Here is a 14351-nt window from a genome sequence, read left to right as displayed (position 1 = left end):
CGCTGTGATCTTCATGGAGTCAATGGAGGCTCTGATTGGGGGTCTCGAGAGACTGAGTGAGGGGTCTGAGTGTCTGGGCTTGTGAGGGTCCTGATTAAAACCAAAGAGCCAGGCCTTTAATGAGCTCTTGGGCACGACCATCAGCAGCGTGTCTGTCTGCCTGCGGAGAGAGTGTCGACCTCATCGAGAGGTTTTCTGACCTTGGCAGTGACATTCATGTGACTCTGGTGACTCCTCCTATGAAGTCAGTGGACAGATTGGGAGCACATGGGGGGTCATGAGGTCATAAAGCGGTGTGCGACGCTCCTGACATCTGACGAAGGTTCAAGTCTTTAGAGTCCTGGTGCTTCCGGTCTTGCTATATGGTTGCGAGACATGGACGCTATCCTGTGACCTGAGATGAAGACTGGACTCCTTCATGTGTCTCTTTAGAGAATCCTTGGGTACCACTGGTTTGACTCTGTGTTGCTCATGGAGTCCTGAATGAGGCACGTGACCTGCACTGTGAGGGAGCGTCAGTTACGGCACTACAGCCATGTGGCGCGTTTCCCAGAGGGTGATCAGCTTGTAAGATCCTCATTGTTGGGGACCTGAGTGGCAGGACCAGGTCAAGGGGTCGCCCACATAACACCTGGCTGTGACAGATAGAGGGTCATTTCTGGAAGGTGGGTCTGGACCGCGTGTCTGCCTGAGGGTTGCAAACCAGGATCCCGAGTTGTTTCGTTGTGTAGTGGGTGTGGCGACATGCTGTACCAGTGCTGGCTCCCCAACTTGACTTGACGGTTGAGGCTATGCATCCCGATAAAGGAGGGTAGGTATGGCTTTTAATTCATTTATTTTGAGGTTTTATAGATCTGAAGTTTCTAAATTTATACAAGAACGGACAGTACGTTAGAATTAATAGGAGTGTATGATTCACGTTATAAGGGATATTTTAGGGCATGAATTAATCTATTTATTTATTTATTCTATATATTCTAAAGAGGAAAAAAATATTTTTATACAACTGTATGGTCACTGAGATATAAAATATATTCTACAGGGAAACTAAGTGTGCCAGGGCGTGCCTTAATGGGCTCTCTCTTCATTCTCTCCTAACCCCTGGGCTCTGGAGGGGACATGGGAGGCCCTAAGCAGAGTGACAGAACAGCCACCCGACATCAAGGGGAGCTTTAATGACGAGGGTCATACTGACAAGGGACTCCCTCTTTCTTACAGGCAGCCTGAAGCACATGTGCCATCTCTAACATGCCATTCATTCTGTGATTGCCCCTCCATACTGAGGCAAACTTGGGGATGAGGCTTCCTTCAGGGCCCACCTTGACACCACATAGTCTTCTAAAAGATGTCTTACCTCACAGCCCATCCGCAGTCGAAAGCCCTGGTCTTCTCTGGAAATGCCACCAATCACTGCCACCGTGCGGATTCCCAATGGTTTCCCAAATTTGATGGTCTCCTCCTCAATCTGTTGAGCCAACTCACGGGTGGGCGCAAGGATGACGGCATAAGGACCCTGGTCTGAATCTTCAATCCTGTGAACGTGGTAGCAGAGTTAGTGGATGTCAACGGCTGCCAACGACATTGTGGGCAGGGCCCTCGGCATGACACTCACCGATCGATCTTGGGCAGAGTGGTAATCCAAACCAGTAGGGGGATGAGAAAAGCAGCAGTCTTCCCGCTGCCCGTCTCAGCCACGCCAATGATGTCTCGGTTTTGTAAGCCAATAGGAATGGCCTGCCGCTGGATGGGGGTTGGCTCCTGCAATTCAGATGACAACATTAGCCACTGGTGGGACAACTGGGGGCACTGAAAGCCCACTGTGGACAGTAGAGGCCCTGCCCAGACTCACCTTGTAGCCACACTTGTCTATCACTTCCAGGATGTGCGGTGGCAGGATGTACTCCTTCCAGTTACGGATAGGGTTGGGTATCTTGCCCCCTTTGGTAGTGATGCTGTAGTCCTCACGGAAGATACGCCAGTCTCTGTCCGTCATCTCATCGAGCTTCTTCTGGGACCAGTGGCGATCGTCCCACCGCTGCTTGGCCTCCTTTTTACGCAGCTTCTTCAGCCGGAGTCTGAAATTAGAGAAGACGGGAGGTGACCTCAAGACCACCTAAGAAACAGCCGCTGGGGGGGGTCCCCACCTAACCTAAAGGCACATACTCCTCTTGTTCCTTCTCCTCCAGCGTGCGCCTCTTCTCCATTAGGTCTCCATAGAAGCGTGACTGTTCTCGTTTCTGTTGCTTCAGGTCGATGCCAGCAATGAAGCCGCGGCCATAAAGCTGCACCTGATGACGCTCCTTGTACCTGCAATGTGAAGCGCAAGTGAGACAGGCCGCCACAGTGGGGGTGGCAGTACCAGCTGATCAGAGGGCACTACTCACAGAGGATTGTAGTCGATGGACGTATCTTCAGACGCATCCCACTCAAACACAAACTTTCGGTCATTCAGGTGCCGTGTCCTCCGGCGCTTTTTGATTCCACCGAGGTAGCGCTCCTGGGTAACATACAACAATGAATCAGGGTCACGCGAAAGTGTCTATGGGTGTGCTCAACAGAGCTTTCCCACAAGTGCAAATGGAGCGGGGGCACTGATGGCAGCCATAGAGCTGCATGATGATGCTCATCCTACCCTAGCAGTACATAAGCTGGTGGGACACTTCAAAGCTGTGGTTTGTGGTCTGCTAAGGTTAGCCCTAAGAAAGGCTGACGGGCTCGACAGACACCGTTGTTCTTAAGGTTAGGGTTAAAAAAGGAGTGTTTTACGAGAGCTCCGCCTTGAAAGGGGCATGCTGGGGAAGGAAGCATGAGATTGGGTGTGATGTGCGCAATCTGATTGGCTCGTTAACAGAGTAAGGCTATTGACGTCTGCTATCTAAAGTAAGACAGGCAGGCAAATCTATGGATGGCATGACACCCACATTTGCAGGAGAGGACAGAGCAGCACAATCACTAATAAACCCGTCCTTTCCTCAAATATTTTGTTTTTCCTATTACACCAATGCTGCACTAGGGGGTGCTGTAGGGTCTGTGACCGGCTGAATTGGCCGCTCACGAATAGATTTGCGTACGGCTCACCGCACCACCAGTGCTAACTAACCTTGATGGCCTGGAGTTCTTTGCTTTTATCTTTTTCTTCTCTGATTTTCTGCCGCCCATCTTCTTCCTCGTTACCGTTATTCTCCCGCTCCATTCGCTCTCTGCGCTCCCGCCTCTCTCTCTCTTGTGGGTCCTCTGTGGATTAATAATAATAAAAACAAAAAGGAGAAGAATAAAATGCCAAACATCGCACTTGTAGTGTGAACAAGCATGGAGCGGATGAACTGTGAGGAATTCCCTCCCGGCCACGGTACCCAGCATCTTCCTGCCGATGTCCTGGAAGGCCCTCCTCTTCCGTTTCTCTTCTTCCATCAGGCGACGTTTCTCCTCCACCTCCTGCTCCCTCCTCTTGATGGCCTCTGCCTCTCGCTCGGCCTTTGACAGGAATTTGGGCTGAAAAGAGGAGACAAAAACTGAAACTGAGGGCAAGCAGGCACATGAACATGCCCTTTAACTCATAAGTACGGGGGGTCAACTCAGGCCATCGCTCGGTCCTCAGCACCTCATACCTTTGACTCGGCCTCCTCTTCTGCCTTCTTTTTAGCCAGTAGCTCCTCCAAAGACAGGGGCTGAACCTACAGGAACCAGAGAGACAGGGGCGTCATGGCAGCACTGCTGTCCACGAGAAGCTGTGAAGAAAGGCAGCACCTTCCAAAACCTCACCTTCTCTTTCTTCTTCTCATCCTCATCTTCCTCATCTTTTTCACTCTTCCTCACTCCTTTTTCCTTCTTCACCCGATTGTCTTTGGATTTTGGAGATAGGCTTCTGCAAGCACACACACAAGCCAGTGACACTCACCCCACTGCCCATCATGTCTTGCTTGAAGCGGCCATAAAACTGTGCCAGCACCACAGGCCCCAACGACGGACATACCTGGACTTGCGCCTGTCCTTCTCGCGTCGGTGCACATCCTTATCCCTATCTCGGTCCTTCTTGCCCCTCTCCCGGTCCCGTTCCCTTTCCTTCTCCTTGTGCCGGCGGTCTCTGTACGAAGAGGAAACAGCAGTCGTTAATCCCATCATACTGCCGCAAGAGGAACTTGTTTAACTGTCATGAGTGCCCCTACCTGTCTGCTGACTTGGACCTCGAGCGAGACCTCTTCCTCTCCCGTGAGCGATGTCGCTTCCTGTCCTTGGATGGCGAGGCCTTGCGCTCTCGTTCTCTTGAGCGGCTCCTTGACCGTTTCCTCTCCCTTTCCTTGGATGCTGATCGGTCAGCATCCTTCTTATCAGACGTGTCACCGGCCATCTAGAAGACAGACCACCACCTAAATGAGGACTGATCCCCCCCTGCAAGCAAGCTTACATTGGTTTACAGTGGAGAACAAGCTGGTGAGGTAACACTGTGCCAGGCAATAATATTAACTCATTTAGGGCAGATGTTGACTTTTGTCAAAAGGGAGGGGTTGACGCTGCTAATCAGCTGTAAACAGTGGCAGAACCCGCTGCTTATGTTTTAGCTGGAGTCTCATTTGCTAGAAGGAAAGTTAGCTTCATTAGTCTGACCGAGATTCCCTGTCGCTCCTGTGAGTAGCAAGGAGGAAATGGCAAAAATGGCATCGACATCTGCCAAGAGATCAAAGCAAATGCATAAAGCAAAATACTCTGTGAACGACGTTTTGCATATTATCACTAAATTGTGATCGAAAACTAATGTGAGGTACCAGTGGATTGATCCCCAGCTGATCGTGGTGGTGATGAACAGGTTTATGTACCTGATGCAACTACAGCAACATTTGCCCGGGAGGACCACCACTTACAGTGTATTACAATCTGGTTTGTGCCTCTTGTTACTGCGACCGTGACCATCTCTGCCACACAAAGACAGCCTGGCTGCTGGCCTGCCGTTCATTCCAGCCAAACTGGCAGCCACGGCATTCAGCAGCGGATATTTTATGTTGATTTATGTGGGAAACCACTGCTTGGTGTGCTTTTCAGAAGACTGTGTTTTGGAAAAAATATTTGGCCCTCAGAGAGTTAAAAGGTTCAGTTGTTAAGGCAGATTTTTAAGAATAAGGGGGAATGTGCAGAGCTGTAGTAACTAAAGGGGGATAAAAGTGATTATCGGAAAGAGTAGTGGAAGGGCGGTTAAGAAGGGAGGTGATGATTAGTGAGCAGCAGGATGGTTTCATGCCAAGAAAGAGCACCACAGGTGTGATGTTTGCTATTAGGGTGTTGATGGAGAAGTTTAGAGAAGAACAGAAGGAGTTGCATTGGGTCTTTGTAGACCTGGAGAAAGCAAATGACAGGGTGACTGAGAGGAGATGTGGTATTGTATGAGGAAGTCCGGAGTGGCATAGGATATGAACGAGGGAAGTGTGACCTTGGTGAGGTCAGCGGTGGGAGTGACGGAGGTGGGATTACATCAGGGATCGGCTCTGAGCCCTTTCTTATTTGCAATGGTGATAGACAGGCGAGATTAGACAAGAGTCCCCGTGGACTGTGATGTCTGCTGATGACACTGTGATCTGTAGAGAGAGTAGGGAGAAGATCAAGGAGACCCTGGAGAGGTGGAGATCTGCTGTAGAGAGGAGAGGAATGGAGGTCAGTAGGACCACCAAGACAGAATACATGTGTGTGAATGAGAGGAAGGTCAGAGGAATGGTGAGGATGAGGGAGTAGAGTTGGTGAAGGTGGAGGAGTTTAAATACTTGGGATCAACAGTACAGAGTAATGGGGAGTGTGGAAGAGAAGTGAAGAAGAGAGTGCAGGCAGGGTGGAGAAGAGTGTCAGGAGTGATTTGTGACAGACGGGTATCAGCGAGAGTGAAAGGGAAGGTCTACAGGACGGTAGTGAGACCAGCTGTGTTATATGTGCTGGAGACGGTGGCACAGGAGACAGATGTGAAGGTGGCAGAGTTAAAGATGCTAAGACTTACATTGGGTGTGACGAGGATGGACAGGATTAGAAATGAGGACATCAGAGGGTCAGCTCAGGTTGGACGGTTGGGAGACAAAGTCAGAGAGGCGAGATTGGGTTGGTTTGGAGAGATGCTGGGTATATTGAAAGAAGGGGGCTAAGGATAGAGCTGAGAGGGAAGAGGAAGACCTAAGAGAAGGTTTATGGATGTGGTTAGAGAGGAGATGCAGGTGGTAGGTGTGACAGACCCCTTTAGACATGTGGGCTTACTTTTTTGGGGTCAGGCCTAAAGAATTTTGACTTTTCGTATGTTGTGTCTGTATGTGCTGCACTCATCTCAGGGGGGATCAAAGACAGATATTAAAAAGCATGAGTGACCACCTCACGCCGAGGCCTGCCTAAGACTCTTGTGGGTTTCACGGTACGTGATGGCTGTACGGAGGTCCTGGCACCAGCATGACGTCGCCCACCAGTGTTTATTGTGCGTACTAACAGTGCCTTCCTGATCCCCTCTGTATGGGTGTATATTTGTCACAAGGGATGGCCAACGGTACCAAATGTAATAGATAAAGGAAGCCAAAGAAAACAAGAGCACACTTTTACATAAATACAGTAGTGTTTTTATGCCATAACGTTATCTAAGACCTGTGAAAAGATAATTGCCCCCCCTTGATACTCAAGCCACTGACCAACATTAATTGATAATTAGGCTTAGTGGGCTGAACACAGCCAGCCCAGCTGAATCGAAAGCTCGCCATCACAGTGAAGCTGTCATCTTATGATCAGAAGCTCAGTGTCCCAGTGTTTTAATAGGACAACATGAGCGATGACCGATGCGCAACAACACAAAGATGGAAATCTAAAAGCAAATGTCACTGTGCGTCTCTGATTTTAAGACTGTATTTATGATATGCTTGGAGTTCACCCGGTCACTCGCCTGTCCTCACACTCTTGATCAAGCGGACGGGGCTACAACATGTCACACACTCTCACACATCACAGAACGCAGATGCCAGAGTGCACCTCAGGTCTCCCTCCTCCTGTCCAGAATAAGCTTGGAGACAAAGGAAGCAAAGACAGAGAACAGGAATCCATTTCACAAGCAGTCATACCTTTATGTGCTCAAATCAGTAAAAACGGCAACTATGTGCTTGCTGGGGATATCAGAGGGGATCTTGCTGTTCACCTCAGAGTACTGCACCCTTCACTCATCCTTCTGCTGATACCACCATAGTAGAGAGTTTCACCCACAATTACAGCAGCCCAGGTGAGCAGAGAGCTGAGGAGACTTCGTGCCAGCAAAGCAGCAGGTCCAGATGGCGCATCACCACGACTGCTGAAGGCCTGTGCGCTGGAGCTGGGGAGTCCTCTACAGCGCATCTTCAACCTGAGCCTGGAACAGGGAGAGTCCCGAGGCTTTGGAAAACATCTTGTATCACCCAAGTCCAAAGGTATCACATCCTAGTGAGCTGAATGACTCCTGGCCTGTCCCTCTGACGTCAAATGTGATGAAGACCATGGAGCGGCTGCTGCTTCACCACCTGAGGCCAGAGGTCCGCCACGCCCTCAACCCTCTGCAGTTCACATACCAGGAGAAGGTGGCAGTGGAGGATGCCTTCATCTACATGCTACACCGATCCCTCTCCCACCTGGACAGAGGCAGTGGTGCTGTAAGAATTATGTTTCTGGACTTCTCTAGCGCCTTCAACACCATCCAACCTCTGGTCTTTAGGGACAAGCTGACAGAGATGAGAGTAGATTCACACCTGGTATCATGGATCATGGACTACCTTACAGACAGACCTCAGTATGTGCGTCTCGGGAACTGCAGGTCTGACATTGTGGTCAGCAGCACAGGAGCGCCACAGTGGACTGGACTTTCACTGGTCCTGTTCAGCCAACATACATCGGACTTGAGTCCTGTCACATTAAAAGTTCACTGACGACACTGCTATCATGGGCTGCATCAGGAGTGGGCAGGAGGAGGAGTACAGGAACCTAATAAAGGACTTTGTTAGATGATACGACTCAAACCACCTACACCTGAACACCAGCAAAACCAAGGAGCTGGTGGTGGATTTTAGGAGGCCCAGGCCCCTCATGGACCCGTGATCATCAGAGGTGACTGTGCAGAGGGTGCAGACCTATAAATACTGGGAGTGCAGCTGGATGATAAATTGGACTGGACTGCCAATACTGATGATCTGTGTAAGAGAGGACAGAGCCGACTATACTTCATTAGAAGGCTGGCGTCCTTCAACATCTGTAATAAGATGCTGCAGATGTTCTATCAGACGGTTGTGGCGCCCTCTTCTACACGGTGGTGTGCTGGGGAGGCAGCATAAGGAAGAGGGACGCCTCACGCCTGAACAAACTTGTGAGGAAGGCAGGCTCTACTGTAGGCACGGAGCTGGGCAGTTTGACATCCATGGCAGAGCGACGGGCGCTGAGCAGACTCCTGTCAATCATGGAGAATCCACATCCACTGAACAGGATCATCTCCAGACAGAGGAGCAGCTTCAGAGACAGACTGCTGTCACCATCCTGGTAAACATTAACATTATACAAAGTTATTGTCTGTTATACCTGCATTGTTATAACTATGATATTTAATAATATTTATTATCAGTATGCTGCTGCTGGAGTAGGTGAATTTCACCTTGGGATTAATGAAGTATCTATTTAAAAAGAATTTCATTTCATCAAACCTGACATGTTTGTTTTTCCTTGCACTGATTTTGCTTAGCGTGGCGGTGATGCCAGCTTTGCTGTAATTCGCAGACCCGTTTTTGCACATCTCCTGCAACCATCCGCCTACTCGTATTTTTGAATGGTTAGCTTGTACTATCATTAGCAAACCAGAAAGACACCTTCTTCCTCTTAAACAGATTTGTGTACCCTGCTGCTTCGCCCCTTGGACCTAAAACCGTAGTTAAGAGCGGAATTTTTTTTTTCTCTTGGACCCCTGGTCCCTAACTAACTGCTGTCTTATGCCAACCCTGTTGGGCATCCATCACAAAAAACCAAAAGTTGGCTTCCAATTCTAATTAAACACACCAGAAAATATCTGCCAATTTCTGATTTTCCTTATGTTATCAAAACAAACCCCTTCATAAAGATCGTTTTCAGTGTTGGCAGTGCTCAATTCACGAGGAAGGTGTGATAACACTAGGATAAACACGTCTATAGGGGGGGAAAAAAATAATACTTCAGAAACTAATTATATCTTCAGGTTAGAACTTGTATAAATAAAATCTCAGGAACTGACTGGCCAGTTAGCCTGGGGGAATACAGGTGGGCTAAGATGAAAGGTCATTAACCCCCTTAGCATTAGACCGGAGTGTTACTCGGTCAACTGTACAAATGAGTCTTGTGTAAGCATTAGAACCGAGAATCACTCGGGCAGGAAAAGTGCAGTCTGTGCTGCCGTTCTTTATAGAAATTAAATCAGAGTGCAGGTTTTCACTAATTATGAAATATCTGTACTTTACCATCAATGAAGACTCTGATGAGGATACCCATCCAGAACCCAAAATGAAGAAAATCTGGGAGATGTACCAGGCTATTGTAGCAAAATTTCAGAGCTTGTACATTCCGGACCGAGACATCAGCATTGATGAAAGTCTCATGGCTTGTGAGGGCAGACTGTCATGGATATGGTATGGCGTCAAAGAGAGCAAGACTTGGCAAAACGTTTGTGAATCTAAAATGAGATACATTTGGAATTCAGTCCTGTGCACAGGGAAAGGGACAACCTTTGAACTGAAACACAATCAGGATGGCGTTGCTATGTCATCGGTGCTGACTTTGATAGATGCTCTGCTGAATCAAGGTGATGGTGTAACTAGGCACAGTTTTTATACTTCGCCAGAGCGATTTTACATCTTGCCGCAAAAGAAAGACTGACGCATATGGAACAGTGCGATCCAACTGTCATGGCATGCCTGAAGACTATGGCAGAGCTGAATTACAGGGAGTTGCGCTAGTCGCTTGGCAAAAGGGTGAAGTGCTTGTGCTGAAATGGAAGGACAAGAAAGAGGTTTGTCTTCTTAGCACTGAACATGATGCAGCTACAGTCACTGGACAGGCAAAAGGCAAAAACAAGCAGGTCACAAAGCCTTGTGCTGTGCTTGACTACAATGGCACGATGGATGGTGTAGATCATGCAGATTAAGAATTCACTTTCTATCCCAGTATGCAACAAAAGAAATACGACAAAAACATATGTCGTCATCTGGTGGAACAGAGCATTTGTCTTATACAAACCATAAGCTGGCAAAACGGCCAACTTTACATGCCAGCTTGTAGGACAAATCACTGCCGTGCATCCACCGTCCACACTACAGCGAAAGAGACACAGTCGGCCCAGCACACTGCGGATCAATCACTGGTACACATATTATTGATTATATATCACCAACAGAAAAAAAAAAAAACAGAATCTAACAAATCAGACCTGTGCAGGGTGCGGTTCAAAAACTGATGAATCAGGAAAGAAAATCTGAAATGAAACATGCGATTATCGTCCCGACTGTGATGTTGGATTCCGTCTTTCACCGGACTTTAAGATTTACCACACAAAGGACTCATTTTGACATTACGTACTGTTTTGGCATCATCAGCAGTATTACTACTACGGTTATTATTGTTCATTTCATATTATTATTTTTATTCAACATTACTATTATAGTTTTGAGATTTAATAAAAACTAGAGGGCTCTGCCTCCTGCTAGCTTCACTCGGCAACGCCTGTGCAGGCGCTACACGCTAGCCACTTGGCGCCTCTGCCGCTTGTGTATGTGGAAGCAGTTGTACAATTTAAACAGGTTGCTATTTTCAAGGGAATTGTTACATATACATAATAGAACTAACTATTTTACACTCCAACGAGTAATAAACCATAATAAAAAAATAGTAAAACGTAACAAATTGAAAGAAAATTATGTTTCATGTTGCGTTAGTGCTATTCGTTACGTTATACTTTTTTGTTCTGTTTGGCTTTGAAATTAACACGCAAATACTTTTTAAACTTACACTTTTAATTTAAGACTTTAATAAAGACAATATTTGGGATTAACTTTTCGTCAGTACCACACAGGAATTTAGATTTCGTGTCTGGACTTGCATCGTGACAACGCAACATATAACTGCCCGTGAGAAAATTGTGTTTCTTTCTCTCTAATAAATAAGCCGAGTTTTTCGAATGTTTGTCAATTGTCATAGTAAAAGTTATTCTAACAGAAAACTACAAACGTTTTAATACGAATGGCATATCGAGATCTCCTTTGATGTCTCATGTTGGAGGTACTACATTACCTTTCTTGTCACCTGTTAACATTTGACATGTCAGAATTGTTTGACCAATTTTGAACACAACTATTCTTGTCTTATTGCAAAGCCCACCACTCAGACATTAATTACACAATAACATTACACTACGTCCTTCTTTCTACAGTAATTGGGCCGATGGAAGACCACATAGTGTTAATGGTTGTAGATGTTCTTCGTGATATTGTAAGTTGAAGTTTTCATCTTCCACACCATCACCACCAACTGTTTCAGCAGAGTCTATTGATACGCATTTAACCAATTTGCTGTGTAGCTGATCGACAATTTTCACGTTAATTCGTTTGACTCTCTCGTGCTAGGACTGCCCGTGTACTCATTTTTTCTGTTGATAACCTTTCGGGATGAAATTCTTTAATAAGATTTCGACATAAGTCTTCTTTTATTGGGAACTTAAAGTGAGGAAAACGTAAAAATGTATAACAGCTGAGAGCGCAGGAACTGTGTCTGTCAAAAGCATTCACACCAATGAGAGGGGAGAGGGCTGCGGGCATGGGCCGTGAACCAGAAATGGTTGAGAGGAGGACAGGACTTGAAAAAATCTCTTGGCAAGAGTCTTGTTTCGTCTCAAAATTTTCTTTTATAATACAGAGATGTCATTTTTCATGCCAAAAACAAATGCAACGTTATTTACATGTTTTTTTGGAACAAAATGCAACGCTAAGGAGGTGAACAGGCTGGCAACAGGGTTAGTCTGGGATGAGCTGTTACGTTTGAGGACGGCCAGCAGGCTCTTAGAAATATAAGTGTGGGCTGCAATGGAGGCTGAATCTGCCGGAGTGGAGCCACAGGGAACTCCACACTCCCATTCAGGTGGGACGTGTGTCAAGGACTGTTAGAATTAGATAAGCCAGGGCCTGCAAAGCTATGGGCACTCAGAGAAGATGAAGGCAGGCTGTGATGTGAAATATTTGCATACAAGTTGATAAATATTTATATGTCTTTATTAGTAACTTAGTGTCACATTATTGATAAGAACAGCAATGGTTTGATGGTTTAAGAACCCGTTTCCTCCATTTGGGGTAATTTTATGACAGGGTTGGCCGAAGTGCCTCAAACAAATCTGACCAATATTTCTCTGCTAAAGTCTCTCATTCAACCCCCACAGGAAAGCCAGTCTGCCTAACTGCCAAGCTTTACTGGCAGGTGTGAAAGTGTTCTGTCCCCCCATTGGTCTGAAGTATGGCTGTTTGGAACCGTCTTGTATCAAAAGCCTTTGAGTACCATGACATCCTATTGGCAGTAGGGGTTGGACAGAGAATCTATAAACTCACTTGCTTTACCTCGCCCTCTCTCTCACTAAACTGATGAAAGACCATCTCACACCATGAACTGAAAAGGACAACACAATGAAGAGCACAGCTCGGCAGCCATATTGAGACAGGCATGCAGCCTGTTCTAAAGAAAGCTGACCTCAAAATGAGGACTTAACTCGAGACATTTTAAGTAACTAACAAGTCTGTGTGCTGCCCGACACTACATATCAGCATTTATCAGGTTGTATGGTTGCCAATATTTAAATGTACTTGGCTTATTGTTATTATTAATGATATTATCAATAATGCATTATTTAAATTGTAATTTAACTCCTACTTGTCTTTTACTACACCTAATCGCCTGAGGTTATAAATGTAGATGGGCAGGTGGGGAGAGTTATATACTATAATACCTTACAGACAGTGGTAAGTCTGTGAGATTTGAGGCATTCTGACAAATTATTATATATTAATAATACAAAAGGGGAAAAGTAGAGCAATATAATACTCTACCAAGACAAAATACAGGCCAAGGAATCGTCCACTTCATTCAAAGGCCTAATGTGAACAAAGACCAAGCCCGACCAGAGACAGAGCCCCCTTTATAAGCATATGGACACAAGATGAACTGCTGCTTAGCTTTTAATGGTATTTTTGTCACATTCGTCGTACGCTGCTATTTTGGGCATAATATCTATAATACATGAAGAAATGTGTAACTTATTCTCCTGCCTATTTGGGCGCTCAGTCTAATTTCCTGGGTTGCAAATATAAAAGAAATGGGGGCATGATGAACTACAGTGGTACTGCATAACAAAGAAAATAAAGAGGAAAACAGGGTCACCCTAAGACAGCACCCATCACAGAAAGATTAAAAAGGAAAGATTAAAAGAGCTGAGCCTTTACAGAGATTAAGAGGTGACATGACTGACCTGTTTAAAATGATGAAGGGAATTAGTCCAGTGGATCGAGACGGTGACTTTAAAATGAGTTCATCAACACGGGGACACAGTTGGCAACTTTTTAAGGGTAAATTTCGCACAGACATTAAGAAGTTTTTCTTTACACAAAGAACGATAGACACTTGGAATAAGCGACCAAGTAGTGTGGTGGACTGTAAGACATTAGGGACTTTCAAAACCCGACGATGTTTTCTTGGAGGAAATAAGTGGACAGGACTGGCGAGCTTTGTTGGGCTGAATGGCCTGTTCTCGTCTAGAGTGTTCTAATTCTATTTTCTTATTTATCTTTTTTTTCCTTTCTTCATCATGTAAAGCACTTGGAGGTTCATCAGTTGTATGAAAATGTGCTATAGAAATCAATGGTGTTATTGTTGGACACCTCACCTGTCACTGAGTCTCACTGCTGGGATGCAGCTTGAAAAAAATAAGAACTGCTGAAGCACATTTACATTACTGGTCAAAAGTTTTAGAACAAACAATTATTTCCTAAATTGAAAAATCAGTTGAAATGCAATGAATGACCTAAAATGGTGAAAAGGTAAGCAGCAAACTGCCAGAGGCCTAAAGCTGAAGTTTAGGTTAGCAAGAACTGAAAACAGGAAGTTTCAGAATATTACAAATGGGCCTTCATCAGGAAAAAAACTAACAGGTTACAACCTACAGACTCTCTGCAGCAATTCAAGTAAATGAAGCCTTGCAACTCAAAGGAAACAATTTGCACAGGTGTCCCAACTTGTGCTGATTACTTAAAAACCATCGGTGAGTCTTAAAGCAGAGATGGAGCAGATGTGTTACGATGCCCTCTGAAGTTCAGTGATAATGGCAAGAA

The 14351-nt window shown here is 45.9% G+C and overlaps 1 protein-coding gene across 2 annotated transcripts in view; it reads right to left on the bottom strand.

Moving 5' to 3' along the window:
* ddx23 (DEAD (Asp-Glu-Ala-Asp) box polypeptide 23) overlaps nt 1-14351 on the bottom strand; it is a 41475-nt gene that overhangs the window by 2610 nt on the left and 24514 nt on the right. For both annotated transcript variants that reach the window (XM_039746585.1, XM_039746587.1), the window contains 11 exons: nt 4167-4348; nt 3974-4084; nt 3763-3865; nt 3609-3674; nt 3354-3492; nt 3101-3234; nt 2385-2497; nt 2164-2307; nt 1850-2075; nt 1613-1758; nt 1355-1532 (listed from right to left, as the gene is read on the bottom strand). In XM_039746585.1, coding sequence (XP_039602519.1) covers nt 1355-1532; nt 1613-1758; nt 1850-2075; nt 2164-2307; nt 2385-2497; nt 3101-3234; nt 3354-3492; nt 3609-3674; nt 3763-3865; nt 3974-4084; nt 4167-4348 — 1542 coding nt within the window. The remainder of the gene's footprint in view (nt 1-1354; nt 1533-1612; nt 1759-1849; nt 2076-2163; nt 2308-2384; nt 2498-3100; nt 3235-3353; nt 3493-3608; nt 3675-3762; nt 3866-3973; nt 4085-4166; nt 4349-14351) is intronic.

Source organism: Polypterus senegalus, chromosome 3, assembly GCF_016835505.1.
Source record: "Polypterus senegalus isolate Bchr_013 chromosome 3, ASM1683550v1, whole genome shotgun sequence".
NCBI classification, from domain to species: domain Eukaryota; kingdom Metazoa; phylum Chordata; class Cladistia; order Polypteriformes; family Polypteridae; genus Polypterus; species Polypterus senegalus.
This window is presented reverse-complemented; position numbering and strand designations above follow the sequence as displayed.